Here is a 26095-nt window from a genome sequence, read left to right as displayed (position 1 = left end):
AATGAAGAGAGTTTGTCATGTTTCATATGTGTTTATAGGAAGAAAGTGTTCAATGCGGTTATAATTTAGGGTACAGTGTTATTTATTGCCAGTGTCATTATTAGGGTGTTGTGCCAGTAGATCGCCAGTAGGTGTCAGTGTTGCTACAGAAGCCATGTAGGTGAAGGGAGCGTCACAGGGAAGTCTCGCGTGAATAAGTGAGATAATGAGAATCTCTGTGTACAAGATAGAAGTAGAATACACTGTGTAGCGATGTCAACCTAAAGCAGTATTTTACATTTTGCAGGTAAGCTGGTGATGTTAGTTAGAATTCTGTTAGGACAATGTTTACACTGTACTTCTGTGACACTGTGTTCAGTTCAGTGAATGTTTAGCGTGTGTTAGCGTCTGTTTTGCTGCTTCAATTTAGCCAGTTAGCTAGCAGCTAATACGAGGGTTACAGCCGCCGTGGTTACTATGGTAACATTAGTAGTAGCGCGGGGCGCTGGGAGCTTTGACAATGAGCCCTCATGTTAGGGAGCCCTCCCATAGCTCATATTAGCCTTTTGCTATGACTATTGTTTATGTTGTTGTTTACTATTTATTAAGAAATATAAGAAATATGGTGTTATGCTGCTGAGCTAAGGTTATTTAAACAGGAAGTATTTCGATATAATACCCTCTAAAGAGTTTAGAGATGGTGTAATCTTTGATTTTGTGCATTCCTGGCATTTTGTTACTGTTTATGGTGAATAAGTGAGATGATGAGAATCTCTGTGTACAAGTTAGAAGCAGAATACAGTGTAGCGATTGTCAACCTAAAGCATTATTTTACATTTTGCAGAACATCTTAAATAAATGTGTAGCACCAGACTGAGCCTGTGGGACATCATTCTGTGCACCGCTACAGATGCATCAAATGTAAATACTCAACTAAAGTACAAGTACCCCAAAATGTTACTGATGTACACTTGAGTACATGTATTTAGTTCCTTTCCACCTCTGGATACCACCTTGGTGTGTGTATATATGCTAAGCTCTGTGACCACAGTGTGCACTGTGCTGCATTTTGAATATGAGCATGTTGATGACATGTTTCTGCTTGCATATTTTTTTTGTAATCCCATCATAGCACGATGATTCACCCGACATTCATCGCACATCTGACATGCCTCAAAATTGGTGTCATACAGTCTGATACAGATTGATACCAGGGTTTTATTAGACTCATTTTACAACTATCTAACAGTGTATAGGCTGGACTAATGACCAAAAAACTGGGCAAATCTATGACCTCTGACACCGTCTAACGCCAGATAGATAACTGAAATATATAATACTGTTGGGGTCAGTTTTTCAATCCAGCCAAATCGGTGAGTAGTTTTTTTTTAAAAGCCAGAAATATATAGATGTGTTATTGTAATTAACAGACTTTCTCTGCTCTCTTAAATCAGATGCTAGTCTCTTCAAGCTCAAACTGATTATATGTAATCCTGCTGAATATTTATGAGCACTGGGGATAGACAGTTTTCTGAGCTACGCGACACTCGGTTTAGTTTCATCCACAGCCGGTCTGTGCAAATGTTGCCACTCAAGTTGAATTTTTTGACACCGAATGAAATAAATGCATACAGATGAATGAAACCTGTGTTCAGTGGTATTCTAATCATTTACAGTGATAACAAACACAGCAGACTGAGGAACAGTTTTCCCCCCCAGGCCATAAGACTCTTGAACAGATAAATCATACGAATCTCACAAAAATTGCAATAAACAAGTGCAATACTTCAATCAATGAAATATGTGCAATATAAAAAAAAAAAAAATGCCTGTGCAATATTTTTTATAGTATCCAACCTCACTGCTCCCATATATATATATACAGTATATGCATCTATATTTATCTCAATGCCTCTTTATATACTGTATATACTGTATGTTCTTAATATGCCTTTGTCTCGCCTTTAGTATTTCTTTGTATTTATTGTATATAACTTACTTTTTTTAATGGAGCTTCCCAGCAAAAAGCATTTCACATGATTGTTTTTGTATAACCGGTGTAACAATCATCTTGAATCTTGAATTAGAAGAGACAGAAGATGCCATAGAAAAGCATGTAGGAGGTGAACATTGATGGCCTTGTTTGCAGGAAATTCATACTGTACATATTTGTAAAAAAAAAAGAAAACTCAAATGTCATATTTGATTTTTTTTATCTACTGTACTAAAAGGAAGCATGACCAAATTCTTAAAAGCTGCACAAATGTGTATTTTAGTAATACGAAAGGCTTTGCTCATAGTGACGAACCCGCGCAGAATTATCACCAGATGTTTGCCATAAAACGTCCTAAAATGATGAAATATGTCAGATGTTGAGTTTTCAGCTTGGTCTGCTGCTCCCAAGAAGCCAAAAAAAAAGAAGTCATTGATCAATGCAGCTTTAAATTGCTGTCAATAAAAGTAATTTATCGTAACCTTAATCATAATAATATGGAAGCACATTTCTGCCAGGAAAAAGAAATAATAGATGGAAGAAGTAGTTTTCATGGCCTCTTTAAGTAAAGACTTTATACTTTCTAAGTAAAAAAAAAAAGTCATACTTTTGACTTAGCAATTTATTTTCATGTTTTTCATTCCATATACTTCATCAGTTTTTTTTTCTTTTCCTGGTGGAAATGTGTTTTCATAAAGATAAATTAAAAGTACACAATAAAGTGTACATGATCAGTAGTCTATCTGTTGTAAAAACATCAGCAGCATCAAGTGAGATCAGATGTAGTTTGACTGTGTGATGAGTGACCAAAAGGCAATGATTACCTGTAATTCATACAATACATGAGGCTACGTGTCTGGCGATGTCTGCGATAGTTTTAGGGTTAGTAGTTATAGTCAGTTGCTGAGGAGTCGGGGTTTGAGATAGTGACATCATGGATTTGACCGGATTAGCTGGTCTCGGGTTCCTATAATAGCAGACGTAGGATCACCTGTCCCAAATCCTATCTGCAGCCATTACAAGTCAGAGAGCCAGAGCGCTGAGGGCTTGTTAACCTTCGAGCTCCGCTGTGGGATTAAGGTAACAGGAGGATTGGAGTGCACAGACACCCTGATGAGAAGCATATGGGAGATACTAACTCCACTAAATAAACTCCATACAAGCTTCCAACGCAAGGTTACTGGACGTTAAGACGATGGAAATGCTTGTGATCGAGCTAGAGATGTTCTGTATGCATGGGTCATTCATTCACATACTAATATTGAGACCTTCTAATTACTACAGGTCAAACAAACAAGAGCATTGTTCTACAAGATTAGAACAGGGCTTTACTGGAGTCAGTGAGAGTTTACTAGTCTTATGAAGTGCATTGCTGCTCCGACCGCCACTGTTTTTCTGACTTCTGAGCTCCTGAAAAACTCTATAAGTTGTTTGAAAATGTAACATAAAATGTAGTTAAAGGAAATTATTACACGGCTGTGTTTAATACTCGATCCTGATTGGTCAATCATGGCGTTCTGCGCTGTGTAATTTCTCTATAAAAGACCGTTGCTATGTATAGCAGACTGTTGCTATGGGCGCAGCTCTGATGTCGGACTCTGGAGGACCATTTTTGTGTCAAAATATTGATTTCTTCAGTAAGTAGCCGTGTAATAAGCGGGATAATGTACAGCTAGTGGGTCATTGTTGTGAAAGAATCCCCTTCAGGGCGATGAGAGACTCCTCCCCTCCGCTTCGTCAGTGCAGCATCGCCCTGTCGGGGGATTCTTTCACAACAATGACCGGCTCGCTGCACATTATCCCTTACTTAAATGTTATTAATAACGCACGATAAATAGCAATGATATGATAAATGTTGCGGCGCCTCTGGCCCTTCCTCGAGGCACGCCTCTTTGGGAACCACTGCACTAGAGTCTGCAGTGGTCAAATTGCCACAATACAAAACTGTTGGCTGAACAAACAACACACTGATGATTTCCATGTTTTTATAGGTTTGATAGTAATGGAGCTAAAATATAAAGTTCATCCTTTAGTCCAACTTTCATGAAAATCAATGAATTCGTTTTTCAAGATAACGTTGACAGACAGTGGCGCTAAAGGTCATGGTCAGGGGTCACCAACACCTTTCAGAATGATCTTCTGAGGACAGGGTTTTAGAAATACAGCTCTCCTGAATAAGTCTATTTATTTGGACATAGATATTTGGCCAGTAGGATATTAATGCAGTAAACTGTTCAATTATATTTTTTATAATTCTGTTTCAAAGCTGTCTTTACACTTCCAGAATTACAATTCTGGTGGAGAAATACTGAATCCTTTATTTAATTGTGTTTGCTCACAAAAAGTAGTCAAATTCAAATCGAATGAGTCTAAAAAATACTGGAATCAGCATCGTAGATAAAAAAAACCCCCATTTAAGACACATCGGGTTAGCTAAAGAAATGCATTAACACAAAGCCGAAAACAAAGGTATTTTTCTCAGCTGATAAATAAAAAGTTGATGTTGGGAGATCGTGTACTGTACATTTTAAACTATTGAATGTCAACTCCTACAGGTTGCTAAAGCCCCCAAAAATGTCCATGCAAAATACCAGGGGTGACCCCGAATAGTGGACTATTCGATGATTGGATCTGAGGAGCCTGATCACAGTGGAAGCATCGCATTGGCAGTAACATGTGGCTATGAAACAAAAGATCAATTCCATTCTGAATACATGGGGGTGCTGAATGTCTGATTTTACGCAGGATTGCTTGTTTTTTTTCCCAACAAATCATCGTATATAGCCTATTTCGGGATAAATATCAGACTACTGTTCAAAAATTTGAAAATAACTCATGCTTTCAATCAATCTCTTCAGTGTGCGTGAATAAATCAGCATGTAGACAAAGTTGCAATCTCCAAATTTGCAGAACCAATTTGTTATTAGTCCTATTTGTATTAGTTCTTACAGCTGCTGTGCATCACTCCCCCTCTCGCTCTCCCACCCCTTCTCTCTCTCTAAACCCAACCGGTCCCGGTTCTGCTCGAGGTTTCTACCCGCTAAACGGGGAGTTTTTCCTGGCCACAGCACATAACAATGCATGCTCATGTATGGGATCTCTTGTAGGGGCTCTAAACTATACAGTACGGTCTAGACCTGCTCTATATAAAAAGCGTCTTAAGATACTAACTTCTGTTATGATTTGACGCCATATAAAAATAAACTGAATTGAATTGAGTCGGAGCAGCGTCTTGGCCTCAGAAAGGCTAAATAACAACAACATAAGGCTACTGCTTCAAAATCAAAGAACAGGCCTACATGTGTTAATCAGAGCTCTCACATAAGAACGTTGTATTTCAAATATATGAATCAAATCAGCTGGGAGAGGCGCATAGAAACTGATTTGCGGCTTGCGGTCGTTGACTGTCCCTTCACTTCCCTGTCATGTCCCTTCTGTCTGTGGATTACTACAATGGAGGAAATTGAATTAGGGCTGAAAGCCCTGTCCATTATTCTAAAACAACAGCTAAGTACTCACATGTATCTCAGCCAATACTTTTGTTGTTTTTACTATTTTTTTTATAGATACATAAAGCTTAAGCACAGGGTGGCCAATGAGCAAAAAAACAACAACAAAAATGTAATAGGCAAGACTCGACCGATCAGATTCGACTATTTAAATTCTTCGTCAGGGACGCCATTAAAACATTCAGAGAACACGACCTCAGGGTCTTCTGTGGTAGCTACGGCCCGGTCTGAGAGCTGTGACTATAAAATGTAACAGTAGTGTATCTTTGTCTTCTCAACACGAACACTTCCTCAGTTTAAACTTGTGACGACCTGTAAGCCACAACTGTTTCCGAGCTGCAGCTCTGACTTCTAATGCTCTGATACTGTTTCTAAAGACAGCGGGATGGTAAACGGTCCACAGCAGGGATCAGCTGGGCACCTGACGGTGTCCTCAGAGCAGAGGACACCCAGCTGGCTGCAGCCCTCCAGGGTGCCAGCTTTGGTAGAGAACAGGGAGAAGCTGCGGCTAAGCTTTAAAAAGTGACATGAAAGCACCTTACACAGTTTGACTGACGATTGATCTCTGGTTAAGTGTAGTTCAAAACAGATTTCATATGCTTCTACATGCACACATTGCACAGCACTTAACAATGAGAATACAGAGCGGTTATTTCTATGACGTTTACTGTTTTTTTGCCTGCTCTACATGTCCAGGCATTACGAATCCACTTGGCTTCCACTACAGGTGCTTTCCCTGTGCACATTTGTTTCTCATTGAGAGTAAATGACTTCTTCCCCATCATGATTTCAATGTGCACGCAGCGCCAGCCTCAAAGCAGACGGGTTACCGCAAGGCAAATACAAGTAATCAAGGGAGTAAAGTCAAAAACGTTGGTACCGTAATTTAAAAAATGTTTTTCCACATGTTGTCATGGAAATGGACACTGTAATGGACACTGTAAACTGACTACTGGATTACTGTAAACAAATGATCTAAACAGCATTTGTATAGAAGTGATTTTGTCCCAAGCTTTTTGATCCATATAAGCGGTTGATCACTGTAACCACGATCACTATAATCAGTTTCCACTCTAATCAAATTACCAAAAACCAGCAGACACACAGTGAACCCTGAGCTTTTGGGGCCCCTGGAAGTCTGGGATCGAAAAGAAATGATGTCCTAATGTCTTTTCCTAATCACTTTTCCTTGACCTAGATGGAAAACACCATGAGGTCAAGGAAATATGTGAAGGAGAATTCCTGATTAACATCATTATTATTTTACCTTAAGTTTACAGTACATTTAATTTGTTTAAAGTTCATTTCACACGTGTTTCCCTGTTTTTGTCACTGAGTTTCGACCAGTTTGTGACACACTACACACTTTATAATTTACATACCAGAATTTTTCCATGCTGTACTGAAAACAAATTCCACAGACTCTGGTTGTGTGTTCATTGAAGTGAAGCTTAGTTTTATTTGACTGGAGCCCCAGGAAATAACCAGTATGCTACTCCTGTGCTGGAAAGCGTCTGTACTTGGATGTACCAGTACCTATCAATGACTGGCTAAAAAACACAAACGTCGGAGGATAGTGAGTACTACTCATCCATCTTGGTTACGTCTCTGGTCTAATCTGGAGCTCACAGCTGATGGGTACGTGGTTTGTTTACATGGTGTAACAGAAAGTGTATATTTAAAGGGACTGTATGTATGTTTTTACACGTATAAATGTTTTTAATCATTGTATTGCCAATGTGTGAACAGGTTTTAACCTAACTTAAAAAATAGGACCTTATATGACTGTTGGTTTCCTCTATCAGCCCTGTAAACTGCTTTTAATGTGAAGAATGCGGGATGTTTTTTTCAGGGAAAATCCAACGGATGTGACCTCATGCTCGCTTGTGAGTGCCTTTATTTCCAGCTCCGCTTACAGGGCTAACAATATGCAGCGATAGCTAATGTTCGGTTAGAAATGGAGTCTGCTAACGCCAACAAACGACCAGCCCCTACCACAACTCAGACTCCAATATGGCTATATGGCAATATCCATATTATGGCTATATCTGGTGAAACCCGTCTTGCAAAACAGGTGTGTGACCGACGTCTGAGGGAAAACTAGGATCAACATCGTCCGAGCCTGCGATTCATGGAGGGACCTTTGTTTGTTTATTTGGGTCAAAATCAAAACCGACCCCGAGCTGCCAAAATTCCTATTGGACAGGTCAGCTAACATTACTGCCAATCCATTTCTGATTCTTACATAGAGCCCCTTTAATGCCAGGATTAGACTACACAATATTTTTGATGGTTATGATGGTCACTATGTCAGATTAGACGATTGAGAGTCATAAAATCTGAAGACACAGAGTCACATGATTTTTTTTCCAGATTACCTGTCTCATGCACTACTGTCAGGATATAGTGACCGTTTTATATAAATAACTTTTTTTTAATCATATTTGCTCCATCTACCCACTGCAGCTTTAAAGGTCCCATATTGTAAAAAGTGAGATTTTCATGTCTTTTATATCATAAAACAGGTTTAAGTGCTTTTTAAATACTGTTAAAACTATTAAAACGCTCAATATACGGAGAAATACACGCAGCCTGTATTCAAAAACTGTGCGTTTGAAACAAACCAATTGGATTTCTGTCCAATTTGTGATGTCACAAATATACAATATTTAGACCATTTGACGGTTTTGAACGCAAATATTTGAAATGTTTCCCCAGTTTATTTCCTGTTGCGGTGTATGTCAACGAAATCAGCTGACAGGAAGTAAACATGGACCAAAGCTGTTTCCTAGCAACGCAGTTCTGTTGAAATGCGCTAAAACGGAGCGTTTCAGACAGAAGGTGAATACAGGTATATTCAGACAGACGGTACAAGAAAAATAATGTGTTTTTTGAACATTAAAGCATGTAAACATGTTCTAGTAGAAACCCAAAATACAAACATGAACCTGAAAATGAGCATGATATGTTCCCTTTAAAGGTCCCATATTGTAAAAAGGGAGATTTTCACGTCTTTTATATCATAAAGCAGGTTAAAGTGATATATAAATACTGTGAAAGTATCAAAACAATCAATCCACGGAGAAATACACATAGCCCATATTCAGAAACTGCGTTTGAAACAAGCTGTTGGGATTTCTGTCCATTTGTGATGTCACAAATCTACAATATTTAGACCATTTCACAGTTTTTAAACGTAAACATACTTAATGGATCCCCAGTTTATTTCCTGTTGCAGTGTATGTGAATGACATCAGCTGACAGGATGTAAACATGGACCACAGCTGTTTCCTACCAACACAATTCCATTGCCACTCCGTTGAAATGCGCTAAAACGGAGTGTTTCAGAGAGAGGGTTAATACAGGTATATTCAGACGGACAGTACGAGAAAAATAATGTGTTTTTTGAACTTTAAAGCATGTAAACATGTTCTAGTAGAAACCCAAAATACAAACATGAACTTGAAAATGAGCACGATATGTCCCCTTTAAATAAGGTGACTGGCACGAATTCTTCCAAGCAGGTAGACTACTTAACCTTAGATGTCGTACTTTTCTTCGTTTTTCATAATTGGACCTTGAATGCAGCAGCAGCACTGACTCCTGTGGATCAGTAGTGTCTCATGTTGTGTCTCATCTCTCTCGGCCAGTAGAACTGTGTCCCCGCTGCGGTGCCTCTGCTGAGGAGACACTGAAATTTGGTCAAACAGATGGATAAAGGTCAGTCAGCAGGAAAAAAAAAGCCCACGTGTCGGTCAGATTAGAATCGGGCCGACAGAGCTTTCCCGTTACACCGGTGTCCGTCTCATTGATTTGAAGGGTTGAAGGTGGATGACTGCTGACACATCCACGCAGTCAGCGAAGGCACAGCCGGGTGACGAGCCGCAGAGCGCGGCGCAGAGCGATGCGCGCCAGGGTCCGGCTGTAAGGCTCCTGGTTCCTAGGGCTGAACACCTGGACCACGGTGGGATACTACAGCATGTCTCTGCTGAAACAGCGGGGGAGAGAACTCGAGCGTTTCGACGGACTTTCTCTCATTTACTGGTACGTGGAAACTAGTTTCTGGCTTCAACTCCTGCTGCGCGTTTGAGTGCGCTCTAGAACGCAACAGGCCCGCAGAACTTCATTACGGGTTTGGCTAATTCGAGCCTCCTCAAACATGCCTGAAGACGTCAATAGTGGGTAATCAATATAGATTGGGCACACGTAAGCAATAAGGCTGTTGTGTTGATAAAATGTGGCTCACTTGTTCTTCCCACAGCCAGTGGAGGCTCGGCACAGAGCGGCACAAATATAGCGGATTAAGCACAAAGTTATTAAATTAAATTTGAAGTGTGTTTGTTTTCGGTATGGGTGTGATGCCGAATTTGCCCGATTACCATTATGGTTCATAATATGCAGTATGATCAGTGTTGACTAATAATGTGTGTAACAAAACCTTTGGTTTTTGAAAATGGTCATTTTTAAATATTAACTTTCACCTGATGGGAAGTGTGTGTGTTGGTGGGGATGAGATTAGGTTGAGGTGATTTGGACTGTTTTTTGTTTGTTTGTTTGTTTTTCTCTTTGCACACATAGATAGGCCTATTTTTTGTTTTTTTTTAATGGTGTCAACGTATTATTTATTTTTCTAATTTAGAATTTATTTTTAATTTTCTCAAAAAAAAAATAACAACACAAGATAGAATAGAATATATCTTTATCTTTATCTTTAAATGCAATCCACAAAAAGTGCAAGAAACAAACAATAACGTGCCTCTAAAACTATAAAAAAAATAATAAAAACACACATACCACACACACAACATTCACATTCTGCAGGTATTGCACGACTCATATCATTATTGCACAGTGAATATTTACAAGATGTTCAAGTTTTTGCTGTGTTAAACGGTTTTAAATATTTCAAAATGAAAGGAAAATTGTCATTTTGGTAACTTTACTGCTACCTTAGATTGTAACACTTGTTTTAATAATTACTCAATGTAAAACCCTGCAGATTAAGCACATTCAGAATTAACACTATAACAATACATCATGTGTTCAGTTAGATTTGAGTATTTAAGGAGTGGGGTGAAACCTCTTTAAGCTTAATGTTACTTCCAGTGTGATTTTTAAATTGCATTGACAAAATGAAACAACGTAATGCAGTGCCAATGACTGAGTTGTTATTATTATTATTATTATTGAACTGCCATATGGGGGTTACATTACACAATGTTTAGAGCCAAATAGGAAACACATTTAGCATCTATAAAGCAACATACAAATCACTTCTCTCAAGGCAAAATATGAACAATATGTGAGTTTTCCCAAATCAAACCAGCTAAATAAAGCTGAAATGTGAAAGTGGGGCAGTTTGGAGAGTTCATTTTGTTCTTGTGATCTGTCCTGAGGGGAGGAGTCAGTCAGCTAAATGTGTTGTTGCTGAGTGGACTGTTGAGGCTGGGTCAGCCGGGGGAGCGCTTAAAGGCGAGCTGAAGTGAGAGCGATGACTCTGTTGGTTATAGCCCCTCTTTCCTGGATGACACCCGCTTTTTGCCGGCCCGAGTCTCTCCCGCAAACAGAACCACCCCTAACGTTTCCCTCATGATTCTCTCCTCCCAGAAGTTACCCGAGCTCTGGGACTATTTTCTAATTTACGTCTCGGGAGCCCTAGAGTTTAATCCTGACAGCAAAGACATAGACCTGGGAATGTTTCCTCTCAGGATGAACCCCACCATTAAGACCAGGTAGGTGAGACACATGCAGGGAGAGAGTCAGGAGCAGCGCTGTGGAGGGATGTTTAATAATCTGCTGAGAAGCTGCTGCTGCTGCTTTAAACGGCTGCCAGGGGAGAGGTCAGTTTTTTAAAAAAAAGTCTACGAGGAGTGTCGGAATAAAGTCAAACCTGCACTTATACATGATATACAAGATAAAGCTCAGCCGTATTGAGAAAACAGTAGAATGAGTCATATGGAATTGTGATTTGTAGATCGGAATCAACATTTTGTGAGATTGCACACAAAGTTTTGCTGTTTTGTGGGAATACAAAGCAGAAACCGGTTTGTTACGTTTGTACGTCTGAGGTTTGTATTTGGTAATCTTTAGTAGTACAAAGAAATAATCGTAAACTCATCATAGATTCATATTAAAAATTGTAACAAAAAGCAGTAGTTTTTAAAATGCCTTATTTTGCGATTTACCGTAAACAAACTTTATACTAATAAATAAAGTAATGTACTCTTGATTAACACCTGAAATGTCTGTGTTAAAGGGTGGTGAACTCTATTTCACATGTGTAGATGTGACTGTAAGTCAGGGGTTGTGCAGAAGGTTGGTAAGGAAGGACTTGACTGGGTGGAATGGTAATGATTCATGGACATCCTGACTTATTTCTGAATTTGTATTCATGCAATGCATAAAACTGCCCTGTAGTCGGATAATCTGTCACTCAAACTGAAAGCTGTAGTAGAATAGATCTTGTAAGGATGTTTGGCTGCAGTAGTGGTTATACAGTATATGAAACCATAATGACTCCTAATGATTTGCTGAGAACAACAAAAAAAGCCAAATGTGGAATGAAGCGAGCATTGCACCGGTCAACAGGACTGTTCAGTATTGAAGACTGGAGTTTTCTTTAATGATCACTATAGCCAGGGTTCCCTACTTCATGTGTGGTCCGTGATCCACCGGTTCGTCTCTTTCATAGTGACAAATAACTTCTACTGAAGCTATAGATGATGTGTAACAGTAACCATTCTGGTGGCAGTGTGGTCTGATGGTTGGGGTCTTATTTTAGGACAGCATTAATAGCTTTCACACGTGTAGTGTGGTCCGCTGTTGCCTTTTAGTTCGGCTTTGTTTCTTCTTCACACTGACTTATTACAAGTGAACAAAGAGGATTCATTATGGGCTGACAGGTAACTGGGCAGTTTTGCTGATGTCATCCTGCATCATTAGCGTTACATCATATGATTGACAGCAGGTCATGCTGTACTGTACCAAAGAGTATAGAAGCAAAGAGATGAAGCGATTTAGCGCTCCGCTTGTCCATCCGTCCGTCCGGCCAAGCTACATTGTGCTCAATAGACTAATTCCATTAATCCCAAAAGGGCAAAAAAAACTTTGGCCCTACCTTATTAGGGGTCAAGGGTGAGCGGGGGTATGTTTTTGGAAATCTGCAGATATTTTTTTTTGAGGTAGATAAACTTCCCAGTAGGAACACTTAAACAGTCCTTATTTAAATCATTGCGTCCTAAAAGTAGTAAAATTAACTAACAGCTGAATTCAGAGTTATTTTCCTCGCCATAATGAACATGCATCAGACCCACGGGACTGCACCGTCCTGCATGCTCATATGACATATCGGGTTCTGACGGCTTCCTGCTAGCTGTATGCGGCTGTAATAATGGATATATTGTCTGTAATTCATCGCTTTTATTATCTTTTAATACACCCATGGACTGTATGCTGTGAGCCTCTGTACCGTGGTGGATGTATTAACATCTCTGTTCCCAAACAACCGGCTATCGGCCAGGAGCTAGTAGCGCTGGTAGCACGACATAAACAGGATTTAATGGAGTTGTAGGCTATTTACTAACACGCAGGGCAAAAGCACAGGACACAACCTCTTCTACATCCATGGTCTGTGGTCTACTGGACCCTCTTCTACATCCAAGGTCTGTGGTCTATTGGACCCTCTTCTACATCCATGGTCTTTGGTCTATTGGACCCTATTCTACAGCCATGGTCTGTGGTCTATTGGACCCTCTTCTACATCCATGGCCTGTGGTCTGTTGGACCCTCTTCTACATCCATGGTCTGTGGTCTACTGGACTCCATTTGGATCCTTGACATGAAAAAGTTAGAGATTGCGCTCAAAATCTGTGTGCTGGATTTTTCTAACTTCTATTAATAAGATAAGATATACTTGTATTGTCCTCATGGGGAAATGTTTCCTCTCATCTTATCTTATCTTATCTTATCTTATCTTATCACCGATATCCGATCCGGTATCGCATCCCTAATTTTAATTGTTCGACACAGGCCATTTCGGTAGAGACATTAAATATATGACAATAGAACAGAATTAATTGTTTTACTTTGTACGGCACTTTTTAGGCAGATGTTTTACTGGCGTCCTTTGATAATACAGCAGCCTCCTTCAGTCCAAAATGGCGGAGGCGTAGCTCTGCTGCTGCTTCCTGATGTTACAATGGAGCTTCCACTTATCAGTATAAGTTCTTTGACTGTACTGAACCTGATGTATTCATTGTCACTACGAGTTACTGTGTTGCTGCTACATTTCACTTGTTTTACTCACTTTTTAATGAGGAACTGTTGAAAGAACAACACATCTTCAGCTGTGTTCTACGGGCAAAATCTCACAAACAACAATGATCCTGCATGATTATAAATTAGATTCATACTGTAGCTCTCTTAGGAGATCCGTGAACGTTGATGATCAGCATTTAATAATAGTTTAGCTTTTGAATTAATGCTAAAAATCATACACCAGTCCTATGGTTAGTCTGCTTTGATTTCACACCACAAGTGAACCGCCCCCAAGCTGACTTGGAACTAAATAGGACAGGGGTCAGCAACCTTCACTATCAAAAGAGCCATTTTAAGCCAAAAAAAACTGTCTGGAGCCGCAAAACATTTGAGCATTGGCTGTGAAAGGTAACACAGCCTATAGGTCTAACTATATAGTATATAAGTCTAATGCAGCGAGGGCTTAAGTGCAAATGTACTACGAAGTATTAGGGCCACATTGAGGGAAAAAAAGGTCATAATATTACGAGAATAAAGTCATAACTTTACGAGAAAAAAAGTGGTAATATTACGAGAATAATATAACGAGAATAAAGTCATAACTTTACGAGAAAAAAAAGTCGTCATAATCATAATATTACGACTTTTTATCTCGTAAACCTATGACTTTATTCTCGTAATATTATGACTTTATTCTCGAGATCTCAGATTTTTTTTTCCCTCAATGTGGCCCTAATACTCCGCCGTACCGTTGTACCGTAGACCTACAACAATGATAAATAAAAAATGAAAATGTAAACAAAAAACAGTTATTCATTTCGGAGCCACAGGTTGCAGACCCCTGAAATAGGAGAAAATGCTTATGGACATTAAGCAGATTCTACATGTCGTTCCTGTTAATGTAGATGCTTTAATCTAATTCATTCTCTGTTCTGAAACATTTGAAGAGAGATACATGGAGCATGAATCACACACCACAGCTGCCAACACAGATCAAACAGGATGTTGAGAAAGTGGGACAGATGGTGCACTGCTGAGTACAAAACACTGTTCTTTTCTTTTTCTGTCTCTTCCACTTCAATTTCATATTTTGCTTTTGGCACTAGATGCTTGGGCTAGACAGAACTCACGGGTCAACTTTGGCCTTTTGTTCAATTTCAAATATCAGCCTGTCGGTCTCGCTCACCTCTGATATGATGGAAGGACGTTCCTGCTGTGACACATCCGTATTGTTTTTTTCTATCAGGTGTTTAAAATGATACATGTGTATTGGGAGGATTTTAGAGAGATTGAAAATGGATTTGTGGAACAGACCCAGAGGCTGGGCAGGGTTTTAGGCTAGCTTATTGGAAATTGACAGGGGGGGATAGATGGACGGGATGGAGAACTGTAGAACAGCAGGTGTTGAAGGAGAATGGACTGAATATTTAATGGAGGCACCGGTAGACTGGAGGAGGACTGATGGGGAGTAGAAGATCTTTACCTGGTGAATCGTCGTGACCCTTGGCTGAAGCTCGGCCCGTAGGGGAAGGAGGAGGAGGAGGTGGATAAGAAGGTAGAACTGTGGCAGGAATCCAGAAACAAAGGTTAGATGCAGGTTACAGACTGGTTATTTGGAGCTGAGGAGAAAAGATCAACACGGGGCAGCTGGGGTTAACGCTAGGGTTGGAAATCTGTGAATGTTCAAGGTGGAAGGAATTAATGGGAATTAACAGGAATAAAATGGAAATATAGGGGTTATTTGCTCAGGCTGTATTTACCATGTCATATGCAAATAGAAACAAACTTTTTTTTTACCATATCATAAGCAGACATAATTCATTAATTTGTCAAATAAATCCATTAGTTTGTCAAATACATCTACTGTGAAATGTGCCATGCAGTGGGTAAAGATACTTTGAAAATTCAAGCTGACAGTGTGAGCTGTGTGTACAACTCTACGATTCTACATTCTTTCATTTAGCAGAGGATTTTATCCAAAGTGGCGTACATCTGAGAGTTCGTACAACACAAGCAAGGATCTAGATAGGAGGGTACAACGTGCTTAAAGTCCGAACGGACACGGGTGCCGATAGGCAGCGCACAGAGGCAATGCACAGGGTGGATGGCAGCGTTTTTTTGTTTGTCATCATCATCGTTAACAACATCAACAATGTCATTAATGTTATCAGCATCAATATCATTGAATTAACATCCTCAATATCATCATCATCAATATCATTGTAATTAATATCATCAATATTATCATCATCAATATCATTGTCATTAACATCATCAATATCATCGTCATCAATATTAACATCATCAATATCATAGTCATCAATATCAACATCATCAATATCAACATCATCAATATCAACATCATCAATATCGTCATTAACATCCTCAATATCATCATCAATATCAACATCATTAACATCATCGTCATTAACATCATCGTCATTAACATCGTCATTAACATCGTCATTAACATCCTCAATATCATCATCATCATCAATATCGTCATTAACATCCTCAATATCATCATCATTAACATCATCGTCATTAACACCCTCATTATCACCATCATCAATATTGTCATTAACATCCTCAATATCATCATCAATATCATCGTCATTATCTCCCTCAATATCATCATCATCATCATCAATATCATCGTCATTAACATCCCCAATATCATCATCATCAATATCATTGTCATCAATAGCATCAGAGTCATTAGGTGCGGAGGTGTTCATGAAAGAGCTGAGTCTGTAGCTTTTTCTTAAAGGTGTAAAGGGACTCTGCAGATCGAACAGAGTTCAGTAACTCATTCCACCACCGGGGGGGACTACAGAGGAGAAGAGTCCAGCTAGAGACTTGGGGCCCTGTTGTGATGGGAGTACCAGGCAGCTTTCATTGGCAGAGCGTAGTGGACTGGAGGGAGTGTAGACCTGGATGAGGGAGTTCAGGTAGGAGGGAGGGAGTGTAGACCTGGATGAGGGAGTTCAGGTAGGAGGGAGGGAGTGTAGACCTGGATGAGGGAGTTCAGGTAGGAGGGAGCCGTTTTTGTTGCTGTTTTGTAAGCGAGCAAACAGGGTTTTGAATTTGATGCGAGCGGAAACTGGGAGCCAGCGGAGGGATATGAACAATCGCACTGCTGCCTTCTGGATCATCTACAGAGGTTTGAATGTGCATGCAGGGAGGCCTGCTAGTAGGGAGTTGCAGTAGTCAGAAGTATTAAATTATTGAACCAGGGGGTTGGTCGTGCCTCTTTTGAGGGACCAAGTCTCATAGTGATCAGATACAAACTGCACAAAGTTACGTTTTTTTCTGATAAGAAATGTTGTTATTGTTGTTATTCATGTAATATATCATTTTAAAGCTCCTTTTGTGCTCTTTATGCTGGAACTATCCATGTGCACAGCAGATCAATATGAAGGTAGTTATAAGAGCATTTGGAGTGGCACTCAGAATTTGCCCCGTTGCAGCATTAGAGGTCAAAGGTCAAATTCTCTTGACCTTAGTGTCATGACAATGTGACCGATGGATAGATTCTAGTCTAAGCTTTACAATGATATATGACTTAATGATATTGTGTGTTAGTTATCCTCTTTTATATTGGATCTATGTGTAAAATGGAAAAAAAAGATGGAACATTTTTAATGATGGAGGGATGAAAAACGGAGTGATAGCACATAGAAAGCTACCGTTACTACAATGCTATCATGCATTTTCCAATACTAGAGACATAGACCTTTTAAAAAATCACTATGAGACATGGTCCCTCCAAAGTGGCACGACGGCCAGATTTTGGGGGGTCAGACTCATGGACTTAAAGGTTTTGCGTTCTTTCTTAGTACAATCCATCGGCTATCGGTCTGATGAAGATTTAGCCTCTGGGGGCAGCGGACAATTTCTAGGGTGTACCCAGCGGATATCCGGGCCAAGACTTCGTTTCCCTGCTCATTTTGCTGCTCATCGCTTACAGTCCGATTAGCAACTTGTGTTGCGAAAATGGAGTTTGAGTTGAGAGACTATGTGTTCGACTGGATTGTTTCACAAGTAGCCAGTTTACAAGCTAATTTTAACTATAAAAAGCTTAATCATTGTCAGACGATAGCCTGTGGGCTCTGAGATTGCATTTCGGCCAATGCATTCCACCTCTTTTGCCTTCCACACGTCTTTTTTACCTGCATTCAACCAAATGCCTATAATGCCTGGATATGAATTCAGAATCTGTTTATGGAGATTATTCGTGGTATAAATGTGATTTTTAGAAGCAGTTTTTTGGAATTCAAATATTCCACCTTATACTGTAGATCTACAATATTGACAGCTTTTCTTTAAAGGTCCCATATCATGCTCATTTTTAGGTTCATACTTGTATTTTGTGTTTCTACTAGAAAATGTTTACACGCTGTAATGTTAAAAAAAAACTTTATTTTCCTCATACTGTCTGCCTGAATATGCCTGTATTTACCCTCTGTCTGAAACGCTCCGTTTTAGTGCATTTCAACGGAATTGCAACAGAATTGTGTTGCTAGGCAACAGTTTGGGTCCATGTTTACTTCCTGTCAGCTGCTGTCATTCACATACACTGCAACCAGGAAATAAACTGGGACACATTTAGAATGTTTATGTTTAAAACCATGTAATGGTCTATATATTATATATTTGTGACATCACAAATGGAGAGAAACGGCTTGTTTCAAACGCACAATTTGTGAATACGAGCCGTGTGTATTTCTCCGTATATTGAGCGTTTTGATAGTTTAACAGTATTTATAACGCACTTAAACCTGCTTTACAATATAAAAGACATGAAAATCTCACTTTTTACAATATGGGTCCTTTAAAACTCACATATAGCACAGTTCATTCATTTACATTATTTTTTTTGTTTGGCGAGGTGTCCTTGACTTGATTTTTATTGTGAAAATGACCACAGGGCTGTGACAGTGCTGGCAGGTGTGACTGGATGCACTCTGACAGGTTATTTACTCGACTCCTGTCCTGTGGAATTCAGGCCTCTGGTGGCAACACACATCGCTTTAGTCCTGCTGTGACAGAGGAAAACAACATGCTCTCATTAAGTCACCTGGCCTTAGCGTCTCTCACCTCCTTATCTGGGACACATTGTTATGATGTACATATGTCCTTTGTTCCTTTCCTGTTCACTCAAGATCATTATTGCACAGATATACTGTGTGTGTAGAACAGTCCAGTAGAGTACAAAACGTCCTCTATTTTATTTAGAAAACGCCACTGATGTGGCTGTCACTGCTGCTTTAAATGTCTATCTCCTCCTAATGTGAAATTCTAAAGAGACTATAGACAGGCATTCTGGTAACTTAGGAAATCACTGAAGGAGTAGATAAAGACAGGTTGAAGTAAATAGCAAACTACAATACTTCCTAACAGAGTAACTCTGGGAAAGGTATCTCAGAGCACAGGTCTTTATTGATCTAAAAGTTTGGAAAAACTACCCTAACCCAACGGTCAACGGTCAACGATTTATTTTTATTTTTATTTTTTTATTTTTAAAGGGAGAGGGACCAGGGCTCGTAGTCATAAAACATCATCAGGTCAAAAGTAGCTCCTAAGTTATAGAGTTAGGAAAACTAAAAATACTAGAATGGCACTCAGAGAGCGCAGATCTCCGCCAAGCTGCCCAAGTTTGATTGCCCCCCCCTCTCCGTGCAGCTTGCGCCCATCATCCATGTGTATTTTTGTTTATGTTGAGATCAGCTGTACGTAGCGGAGCATCGTAAAACATTTCATTCAAACTGGACAGAAACAAAGTAAAACTCACCTAAACCGTCATCGTTACTCTTTCCAACAATCACCAAGTGTGCTTTGGTCGAACTCGACTGTAATTTCACCGAGTTTAATGTGAAAAAATGCTGGATCTAGCGTCATCAGTTACACTGCGCATGTCTTAAAGCCTGTGGTGTTAATGCACAGGCTGAGCGGAGTTATTAAAAAAAATTCCATGATCCGGATCGCCACCAAAATCTAATGGATTGTTCATTGTGCCACACCCCACCCCTCCAAAAAAATTCATTCAAATCCATCGTGGACTTTTGGAGTAATCCTGGTAACAGACAAACCAACAAACCAACGCCGGTGAAAACATAACCTCCTTCCTAGGCCTTTGGCCTTGGCGGAGGCAATAATGAATGTGTCAGTCCTAACTTTATAACTCCTACGTTTTTGGTCTAGGAGCAATTCACAAGATATTTTATTGCTAAAAGGAGCTTCGAAGTCAGTAATGTGCTGTAGGTAATGTGTCTCATATTGATAATTTGATCATAAGGATTCAATCATCTTGCCAAGAAATGCAAACAAAAGCGCTGGAGATGACGGTTGCAAAAACAATTTGTTTCCTTAAGATTATTAAATCATCAGATGCAATAAATACATAAATAAATGTGATTTCATGACTCTTGCTGTATACGTGGAATTATCATACCAACTATCTATCTAAATTTTATTTAATTTGTTCTTCATACACCTGCCGTATTGTTAACTATTTCGTTTCTCATTCACCGACACAAACCGCTCACCTGTCAAACACCGTTCACTGTGGACGTTGTGTGGAAGTTCACTCATCATGAAACATGATGTCATCTATAGCGACTGGGTCAACCCAGCTGCCCCTTCTCTTAGCTGAGGAGTTCTTCAAACAATCCTGTCTCCAACTGTTTTTGCTTGTAACTTCCAGTACCTGCTACACTGCTCACACTGAAACCGTCTTTTTAGTTCTTCTTCTTAATGACACGTTCTTTGTCACCAAAGTGTTTCCACTCTGGCAAGAATCAAATTTGGACAAGAAATTAAAAACATTGCGAATTGGTGCAAATGATGTCACTTACAATAAAAAGACTAATCTAGTCTACAGCCCTGCTAGCGGCTCTGTGAGGCTGTACCTCTTAGACTCAGTGGTGCTTTGAGCTAAATGCTAATGTCAGCATGCTACCATCATGCTCACAATGTCAATGCTATCATGCTGATGTTGTTCATCTTATTTTAGTTTGATAGCATGCTAACATTTGCTAATTAGCACTAACAAAAAAAACGTCCCTTGCATTTTGGTCCAGACCGACCCACACATACCACTAGGGGTGTAACGATACGTTTTTACAACGATACGATACCATACGATTGCCATGGTTCCGATACGATTCAAGGACGATATTTGGCTAATCTAGAGCGATACGATACGATACGATACGATTGCCATGGTTCCGATACGATTCAAGGACGATATTTGGCTAATCTAGAGCGATACGATACGATACGATGCGATGCGATACGATGTGATTCAATGATTTGAAATCAATACAGTAACTTTTTTTTCCAAACATTCAGTCAGTGTGACTTTGAAATAAATATCTGATACTGGACAGAGCAGGTCAGGATTCTTCAAATTTTTTCTTCTAAGGGAATCAGGGATAAATTAATTATGGATATAAACAAGTAAACAACAATTAGTGGCAAATACATACAGCTTTTATTAGAAAATAATAAAAAGTGCAACTGCAGGACCCGCTGCTTCAGTTCTCAAGATACAAGGTGGTGTAATATTTAACACAAAAATATAATAAACCAACTTCTATTCAAGTTAAATGAACAGTGGTTTAACCTGCTGCTTCTGTCCTCATTTTCAATATAAACAGTAGATCAATAATACAGAGATCAACAGCTGATAATGATCAAACAGCTTGGGAAAGAATCATTCCCACACAAACGCTGGTTAAATAATCTGCTGATAGTAATCAAGTAGTCTACCTACAGTGTTCATTTGGGTTTTTTTCATACATGAAAACATCTGTAGAAACATTTTAAAACTACGTTAGACTAACGTTAGTTGAATTTCTGTTCTTTTTACTACTTAACTCTCGAAGTGATAATTTGCCTTGCGGACCGTCTGCTCTCCGGCTGGATACGTGAGGCTGATGCTGCGTTCACATAGATATCATGACGGGGAAAGAAAAGTCATTTTCTCTGAATGAAAAAACAACAGTGCACGGGGAAAGCTCCTGTGGGTGAAGCCGCCCTCGTCAAGTGAACTGATACCGCCTGAAACTCTGCCGACCGGCTCCTCTGCACCCGGTGCCCGTCTCCCTCCACGCCGCTACCGGGTGAGAGAGCGAGGAGTCCAGAGCGCCGTTCGTCTGCATGCACGCCATGGATGCAGGCAAGCTGGCGCATGTCTGGAGAGTGAACCGGAGTAACGTTCAACATTTCTTTATAAATAAAAGTGATAAAAAACACTTTCATATAACGTTTGTCGTCCTTAAACACAAGGTGCAAATCCTTAGTGTCGATACAATCGATTTTTGCGTTTCAAATAGATTTTAGATCGATATACGTCTCCCGTGAAGGACAACTTGCCGAGTACCTATCCATGTAGTTGGATCGTAGGAATATAAATTGATACATCGATGTAGTAGATGAATCATTACATCCCTACACACCACCCATCTTCACTCTCCCCTATGTAGGCTAACCACCCCCTAAAAATACTAAAGTCATGTAATGAGAAATAAGAAATCAAGGATGGTTTAAAAGAGAGGAAACATGATATATACCTTCAACTAGCAGCATTGAAATATATATATATATATATATATATAGTCTTCTTGCAGTGATTACATCTTCCAGTCTTAGCGGGTTAAGCATGAGGCGCTCTCCCTATCCTCTGTCAGAGTTAGAATCATTGGTGGACTGTTCTTCAGGTCTCCTCAGAGTATCAGTGGGGTTAAATCAAGGTTTTGGCCGGGGGCCTCTTGGGGCCATTCAGTTTGATTGGTGGTCTCTATAAAAGCTGGTCAGACGAGCTGATCAGATGACCCGTCAGTTCTGAATTGAAATGTTTTCAATACTCATTTGCTGGCTTTCTCGTCAGCTCTTAAATTGGCTCTGAGAGCGACACAGTTGGACAAACACACACACACACACACACACACACACACACACACACACACACACACACACAGGCCCGGTGCCATGGAGCTCCGTGGCTGGCCCGCCATCTGCAGCGGTAGTTTCGACGTGTGTTAGATCTATTTTAAAAACGATATAGGTCTAAAGGATTTATTAAATTTGATATAAATGAGCTCCAACAAAATCTTTATCCAAAGTAACAGGGACATTTTGCTCTTTAAAGGCGCTATTGATAACATTGATAACATTAATAAGATTCAGCCACTAGATGTTGCACTCTCCCTCCTCCATTCCATTGCATTCACTTCACAACAACTGGATGCCAGTTCGTTGCACAACCTGCATATATTATAGTCGAGTGAAGTGAGACTCAGACAGACAGACATGTCGAGTGATGAATCTTTCGAGGTAGAGTAATGAAGTCATTTTGCAGTACGGCGCCTCCCCTCTGCCGTAGTTTAAGCTTGGTGATCAGCTGTTCTAGAGCATTCAAATAAAACAAAATAAAACTCACCAAAACCATCCTGGTTAGTCTTTCCAACAATCATCTTATACAGCTTCACCTTATACATTATTTGAGGGAACTATAACGTGAGGTAACTGGACGCAACCGTCACTAATGCTAACGTAGCTCTTCAGTGATCGAAGCTGTTCTTTTTCTCATTTTGACAATCTAACCAGTGACGACACATTAGTTAAAGCTGAAGTAGGCGAGATTGGAGCAAATATGATTAAAAAAGTAAAAAAATCATGTGCCTCTGTGTCATCTGGTGCTCCTAACGGCATCTGCAAGATTTCACAGACCGGAGGAAAACAAGCAGTAAGAGCTGATCTGGAGTCTGCCGTCCAGCTGCTGTCTATGAGAGCCGAATGTCAATCACTCGCAAACTCCGATCAAGCAGTCAAACTCGGCAGCGCTGATCAAATATGAATCAATATTCTGTTACGTTAATGCCTATATCTCTCCTCAAATGTTCTCAGAATCATCTTGTAGTGTACTGTTAAGCTGTAAAATGAGAACGTTTGTGACCCGGCAGCCATGTTGAGATCTGTTGAAGGAACGTCTTTTTTAAAGCCTGTAAACAGAGCCATGTGGAGGTGCAGAAGTCTAATTATCTCTCAGAACAATTGAATTACAATATGCTGAAAGGTTATTATGGAGTTTTTGCCCAATGATGCCAAAAAATATACTGCCTACTGCAGGTTTAAGATTGGAAGGACTACAGCTGTTGGTAGTTGTTGTTGGTTTTGTTTAAATATGCCGAATTGTAATTTTAATGGGTTAGTGTTGTTCTTACAATTAAGCTAAGACAGCTAATATGTGCTAATGTCAGTTGTTACTTGTTGCCACGGTAAATATTCACGTATTCAGTGTCAGTGCGGCTAGGCATGGCAGAGGCAGCCTCCTTTATCTCCATTTATCCGTTTTTTTCCGCGTTATCTGGCAACTTGGTAGCCAACGACACAGAGATACCATGTGATACCAGCGTCGTTATAGTGTTGGATCACAAGCCTTGATAGAAGTGGGAACCAAACGCCAGATGTCTTCCACAGAGATAAACAAAACATTTTTTAGACTCGTCAAAAATTTTAAAAATTATTAATTCACAATCATCATTTTTTTGTTGCACAAGGTAGTTCCTGCAGACGTACGCATGCATCCCAAATGTATGACCATGTGTACAGTCTGCACATGGATGGAAACCTTCACTGTCATCCAATGAACTGGAACCAATGTCTACATCCCAGTCTGTTTTCAAGTTTATCCATGCCTTTATGTTGGTGTTTTAATCTGAAAAAGGAACATATGTGCATTTGTGGGGCCACCTCCAACACTTTCTGAACATCTAAATCAGACCCGGTTCCCATTCATGTCCAGGACTGCTGGATAAACAAGTGTTACGGTGCTCTTCAGCGCTGCGTTGTTTACTTCTAAACTGCTGCATTACTATCTCCTCCTGAAGTTGTCTCTTGCATTCTGCCGACTCTTAACAGACACTGTGAGAATCAGCTCCATTCTTCCTTGTCAGGTAAAATCAATTTGCAGTAATGGGATTCCAATTCACCTCACCATCGACTACTCTCGTCCCATATCCCCTCTGGTGGCGATCGATCGGGTGGGAATGACTTCTTCGGGTTTGATTTTCTCTCCACAGAAGATGTGGATCCGGAAGCAAAATGCTGACTGGATTTGCCTCCAGGGTTTGCTTATTGCTGATTTCTTTTTTCTTTTTTTCTCTCCCCCTCCACATATTGATGTTTCCTTTCTTAGCTAAGTGATCTGTTGGGTCTATTTAATTGTGCCAATGGTGTCAGATGCTTGTCCTTTTTCTCTTTCTTCCTTTCAAGTGAGAGGATGTGAAGTGTGCTGCTGGTGTGAGACCCAACGGTTGTAATTAGCTGAGACGCGCTCGATGCCTTTCATTCAACTGAAGGCTAATTAAGAAATGAAGGAAACCCTCGCTCAAACACTTCAGTCTATTTTGTCTCTTGGATGTTGCCAACCCGTTCTCAAGCCCACCTCGTCAAATACAGGCACTCTGCGTCGGATACCAACGCACAGAGGCACCAGCAGAAGATAACAACGCGGCTCTAATTACCGACCAAATGTACCGATAAAATAAGATTCACCGTCTTTTCTGAATCTGTCCAAGCATCTCCTGTAAACACATAATCTGCTGGAGACCACGTGTTTTATTTTACTGTGTTTCTCAGTAACATGAAATGGACAAAAAGGAAAAGCAGTCTGGTGAGAGTGAGTCTTCACAGACACCACTTAGACACGACACAACGCTTTTCTACAGTTACTGTGCCGCTGAGCTTTTCCCTCATCAACTCCTCGCAGAACTTCATCTGAATTTATTATCATTTTGTGGGTTTTTGTTTTGGAAAGCCTCTCGCTGTCTCCCCGTGCTGCAGTACCGTTCTCTGCCTGAACTATCAGCGGTATGCCGGCGGGCGGGGCGCTGTTTTACCAAAACACAAATATCCCTATGTGATATTGGCTGAATGTTTGCAGATGTGGGCGGAAGTAGAACACACACACACACACACACACACACACACACACACACCGGGAGTTGGCGGTAATGGTCAGAAATTCATGGATTAAGATTACTTTTCACCCTTTCTCTAACTGGAAATGTTGGCAGTGGTAGAAGAAGTAGGCTACTTAAAACTTTTTTTTCTTTTTATTTTATTGCCAGACAAAAGACAATACATTAACAGAACAAGAGGACGACAAGAACAGTGAGTACAGGCCAGTTAACACATTTCTGCCATAGGATGAGAGAACCAGATGATGCGTGGGTGTGTGTGTGTGTGTATGTATGTGCATGCGTGCATGTGTTTCGGGGTGGAGTCTATAGGGTGGCTATATGGAGAGAAGAGAGAAATATATAAAATAAATAAGTAATACAGGTAATTA

The 26095-nt window shown here is 40.0% G+C and overlaps 1 protein-coding gene across 1 annotated transcript in view; it reads left to right on the top strand.

Moving 5' to 3' along the window:
- The first annotated feature begins 8641 nt into the window (after positions 1 to 8641).
- Positions 8642 to 26095, top strand: part of si:dkeyp-72e1.9 (syntaxin-binding protein 4) — an 89601-nt gene continuing 72147 nt past the window's right edge. Inside the window, exons 1-2 of the mRNA XM_037792265.1 lie at positions 8642 to 9201; positions 9301 to 9525. Coding sequence (XP_037648193.1) covers positions 9461 to 9525 — 65 coding nt within the window. The 5' untranslated portion in view covers positions 8642 to 9201; positions 9301 to 9460. The remainder of the gene's footprint in view (positions 9202 to 9300; positions 9526 to 26095) is intronic.

This window comes from Sebastes umbrosus, chromosome 14 (genome assembly GCF_015220745.1).
Source record: "Sebastes umbrosus isolate fSebUmb1 chromosome 14, fSebUmb1.pri, whole genome shotgun sequence".
In the NCBI taxonomy this organism is placed as follows: Eukaryota; Metazoa; Chordata; class Actinopteri; order Perciformes; family Sebastidae; genus Sebastes; species Sebastes umbrosus.
This window is presented reverse-complemented; position numbering and strand designations above follow the sequence as displayed.